The sequence below is a fragment of the Puntigrus tetrazona genome, chromosome 13 (genome assembly GCF_018831695.1).
Source record: "Puntigrus tetrazona isolate hp1 chromosome 13, ASM1883169v1, whole genome shotgun sequence".
NCBI lineage: Eukaryota > Metazoa > Chordata > Actinopteri > Cypriniformes > Cyprinidae > Puntigrus > Puntigrus tetrazona.
Window position 1 is genome coordinate 20,349,874 of NC_056711.1, and position 5,000 is coordinate 20,354,873.

Genomic DNA, 5,000 nt, shown 5'->3' on the forward strand with positions numbered 1-5,000 from the left:
TATTTTCCTAAAAAAAAATTCCCTCTACTGTACTGCACCCTGATTTTTACATCTCCGTTGTTCGTGTAGCGTTTATTATTGTATATTGCTATAATAAGCTTCTCCACTAACAGAGAGCAAAAGGCTGCAGGAAGATCCGAGAGAGTCACACACAGCCGCCGTTTGCTATATTTTGCTATATAATCATTTAGAAAGCGCTTATTTTAAATTGCAATAATATTTCGCATTTTTACTGTATTAGTGACCGAACAAATGCGGCCTTGGTAAGCAGAAGAGCGAAAGTTCACCTCGTCCAGTCTGTGTAGTAGAGGTTCTTTCCATCAGTAGTCAGTCCGAAGGGATACTGAATCCCCTCCATAAGCTGCCTCCGACCGCCCTGCTGTGGATTCATGCACTCCAGTTTATGTGTACCTGCGAACATCGTCATCAACACAAACGCGTCAACCTTTCACGAGCCAAACAATCAGTAGCTTTCCTCCACTGAACCAGCAAAGGTTTCTCGGAGCCGTACCAGCGTCCGCCCAGCACAGCAGAGACGTCTGGGGGTCGTGAGTTAAACCGTTGGGGAGGCCCAGGTCATCCTTGACCAGGACCCTGCGGTTTCTGCCGTCCATGTAAGCCATCTCGATTTTGGGGGCGTCCCTGTTCCAGTCGGCCCAGTAAATGTAGCTGAGGAAAGGAAGAGAAAAGCCTTTGCGATGAAAAAATGGCACTTTGGGAATCACGCCAAATATATAATGCTACGAATATGCGTAAACGTAATTCTATGCGTGATTAGAAACAAAGCTGTAATCGCGGGCTAAAACAAATGCAGGTGCAATGTATTTTGGATTATTTTTCATTAGCGCCGTCAAACGATTAATCCCGATTGATCGCTTTCAAAATATTTATTACGCATATATAGATGCAAACGCATGCATTTACATGCATAAGAAAAATATGCTACACTTATACACCAAGTATATTTTCAAGCAATATAAATTGTATGAATATAAATATATGCATGTAAATATTTTCTAAATATATGCTGTACGTGTGTGGGAATTTATATACACATAATAAATATACACACACTTATATATCATGTAAACAAAGACTTTTATTTTAAATGCAATTAATCGTGATTAATTGTTTGACGGCACTGTTTTTAATATAACATTAGACTGCTAAGTTTAGGGTGTCTTTACACGGTCGTCGTGATATTGATCAACTTTACTGTGCAGAAATATAGACTTATTCCAATCTCTACCCCTAAACCTAACCCTATTCAAAATCTTTTCCTAAAACCAGTGGGAAATATAACAAAGGCAAAGAAGCCTAACCCTGATCGTAAGCCTAAAAATGATCCCTCGAATCCGATTGGTTGATCCAGGAACATCTTGTATTTGGTGAAATCATGCTCACAGCCAAATTAAAGAGTCAGTTCACCCACAAAAGAAAATTCGACTGTTTTACTCTCCCTCGAGGCATAGAGGTCAAATCCAATCAGAGCTATATTAAAAAAAAATGTCCTGGCTCTTTAAGCTTTATAATGGAAGTGGATGGGTAGTGCATGCATAATTAATAAATGAAGACCTCCAGTAACGAAAAAAAATTCTGAAAAAAGCACCTGCCCACTGCCGCTATATAGCTTTTTAAAGATTTTTTTTAATATAAGTGGATTGGTCTGAAAGTCACACACACACCTGGGACGCCTCGAGGGTGAGTAAATCATGGGCTAATTTATACTTTTGGGTGAACTATCCCTTTAAGGCTGCTCAGTGCCTGCTCAAAAATCAGCGCAATGGTGCTTTAAAACCAGATTAGATAATGCACGCTCTGAGCAGCATAAAAAAAAAGGAGGACGACGACGACGTTGTGTAAAGAAACCGAGAGTCCGAATTATCAAACTTAATTGTTCTTCTTTGAGTTAACTAGGTGTTGCGGCGCATCTCTGTCCAACTATCTTTACTCGCCAATATCCCTGTTGTTAATTTTAGACGCTGGCTGTTTCTAGTTAGCCACGCACCCGTTGGTGGGATCGGCCAGGATGGCCCTCGGGTTAACCAGGTCTGTGTTAATCAAGACGCGGCGCTGGGATCCGTCCAAAGAAGAAACCTCGATCCTGTCCTTGACGGAGTCGGTCCAGAACACGTTTCGGCCCAGATGGTCGATGGCGATGCCTTCAGGGCTGCTGAGATCTGACACAGAAATCCATTGCGATCAAAACGGATCTTTTGTGATCCACAGAAGACGGCGGATGAGTCATTTTTGGGTGAGCTGTTGGTTGAACGCACCTGATTTGACGATGTGGACAGGTTCTCCTCCCTGTAGACTAGCTTTGCTAATGGCAGGTGTGCTGATGTCCGTCCAATACACCATCTTCTCCACGCAGTCATAAGCAATTCCGATCACCACTTTCTCCTGCAAGAATGACAAAAAGGCATGCATGGAAGCGTTTAAGATGACAACACGTCTCTAAAGCCGCCTCGAGGTCTGTCTGTCTAGACCAGACGTGAAAACCGCACATCCAGAATCAAACGACTCTTGGGACAGTTTTGTTACCGATGCATTTTTCCTCGTTTAATAAGCTTCCCTGATGTTAGTCATTACAGTAAATGTTTGCATGTGAGCAGCAAATAAGAGCAGATGGGAAGATTTATTCAGACTTACGATGTTCAACAGCTCTGCGCACAAAAGGACCTAAAAAGTCAACTTCGGGGTAAGTGGGTGCAAATATAAACACTGTGCATATGCTTAACTTGGCAAAATGATCATAAATAGCGAGAAACCATAATATTTACTACTGAAAACTGGGGTCAGTAAGAGTGCTTTAAAGCAAAGACAATTATAATGCAACGAAAGATTGATATTTCTAATAAAACCTCTTTAATGTCTATTCATTAGAAAAAACGTAAAAATATAAAGCAGCATAAACAGTGGTCGAATCGTAAAAAAATACAAAATAATAATTTTTGTGTGGGTTTAGGCTCGGATTATTAAATATGACACTAAATTCGCCAGCGGGTGGCAACGAGTGTCTGTTTTAACCAATGATTCATTGAACCCTCGAGTCAAACGATTCTTTCAAAAATGGCTCTTTCTGAATGGATCGTGGCATAATTGGCTCGCTCGATCTGTTCACAAACGAAATAATTCATTAAAAAACGCACCGCGGTGACGAACAGCTCTTCGGCTCGGGAGTCATTTGCAACACAGAAAAAAGACCAAATGTTTGGACACTGAAGACCGGAGTAATGATGCTGAAAGTTCAGCTTTGATCGCAGCAATCAATTACAATTTACGATATATACGCAGAGAAATCGGTTACTTTAAACTAAGACCGTTTCACTAAATTTACTGCATTTTTGATCAAATGCATCAAATGCTTTCTTTGGTGAGAAAACATGAAAAATCTCGACTGCAAGAAACTGTTTGGTCGAGGGCGACAGCGAAAACACGATCGTTAACATTTCTTTTCTTTTGTAAACACTCTGCTCTGTTTCTCCTGGAATCCCGCCTCGCATTCTTACGGTTTAGGAAGGTTATGTAATCGAGCAGAGGCGGCACATGGCTCTGATAAACAATTTCGCTCACAATTCTCTCAATATTTCCAAGAAAAACCAAGTTGGGCAATCCTGAAATTCCCCAGCGATCCCCCAGCGGTTTTCTGGCTCGGGTCTTATCAACAGAGACGAACCACGAGGCGGCCACTAACGTCACTGAACAACCTCTCCATTAATGCTTTCCAGAGCTTCACAACAGCAGGGAAGAAATCAGAGCAAAGACGTCTGGTCGTACAGAACATTTTTTGTGAATGATTTGGCCTGAAACGCTTCATAAGCGACACACGTATGTGTTGCAATCGCTGCATGTTTTTGAGGTTTTTACCGGGAGATGCAGTACAGTCTTGGCTTGGTTCTTCTTCAGTTTGTGACCTTCCAGAGGAATATACTCGATCTTCCCGCTCTGGACGAAGAGGATATGACTGCCAGGAGGCAAAGGATTCACGTTAGGATCGGGCGTTGGTCCAATCGGGCGAGGGACATCGTGACCAGGACCTGAGAAACAGAAGATGCACGAAAATAAATTACTTAATTCCCAATTCAGCACCTACTGTGTAGTGGGCAAGTGAGTTTTGTCGTCCGGTCAGAGGAGAACTGACCCCAACTGAGTCTGGTTTCTCCCAAGGTTTTTTTTTTCTCCATTCTGTATGCATGGGGTTTTGTTTCCTTGCCGCTGTCGCCTCTGGCTTGCTTGGTTGGGGACACTTAACTTCTAGTGATTTAACGTCGAATTGACTACAGAGACCGTCTCTGCATTTAATAAGAAATTGGTCACTCTTGTCATTATACATCCCTTGTACTCTTCTACGTTATACTGTACAGTGCTTTGATGCAACCTGTGTTGTTAAAAGCGCTATATAAATAAAAATGATTGATTGATTGATTGATGTATCGTAATCTGGAAACAGTGCTTGCAGGTAAACCAATGATGAGGCCATTGCAGTAATCAAGATGCTCAGTTTCAGCATCGTTGGCGCTGACGAAGGGGCGGAGCAGGTTAATAAAAATTTGGTTGGTTAACATGAGCCTAGAAGAAAAGAGGAATTGAAGATTACGTCTAAAGTTACGTCCATTGGTTGGAAGATAGACGGTGAGTGACAGAGTGTCGGTAAAAATGATTTGTAGGAGATTTTAATTAAGCAAGAGTTTAGAGGTTTTGTCAATTAGGCCGGGTAGCGTCTAACTGGATGTCATCAGCATAAAAAGTCATAATTTAAACCATAGTGGTGTAAAATCTGACCAAGAGATATTATGAATAATAATGGTCCTAGTACAGATCCTGGGGACACCTTGCCTCAGGCGATCAGAAATCCTTTACTGAAATGTAGCATTTTCGGTCAGAAATAATAAGAAAAGTAAGAGTAATCAGCACCACAGTCGAGAGATGAGAAATCAGTAATTCACAGGAGCCGGCGATCGAAGGCAGAGCTGAGGTCAAGTACTATAGACGGAGAA

At 41.7% G+C, this 5,000-nt stretch overlaps 1 protein-coding gene across 1 annotated transcript in view; it reads right to left on the reverse strand.

The window, feature by feature from the left end:
- Nucleotides 1-5,000, reverse strand: part of nid1a (nidogen 1a) — a 155,502-nt gene that overhangs the window by 2,727 nt on the left and 147,775 nt on the right. Inside the window, 5 exon segments of the mRNA XM_043256235.1 lie at nt 288-411; nt 512-669; nt 2,009-2,180; nt 2,277-2,403; nt 3,871-4,040. Coding sequence (XP_043112170.1) covers nt 288-411; nt 512-669; nt 2,009-2,180; nt 2,277-2,403; nt 3,871-4,040 — 751 coding nt within the window.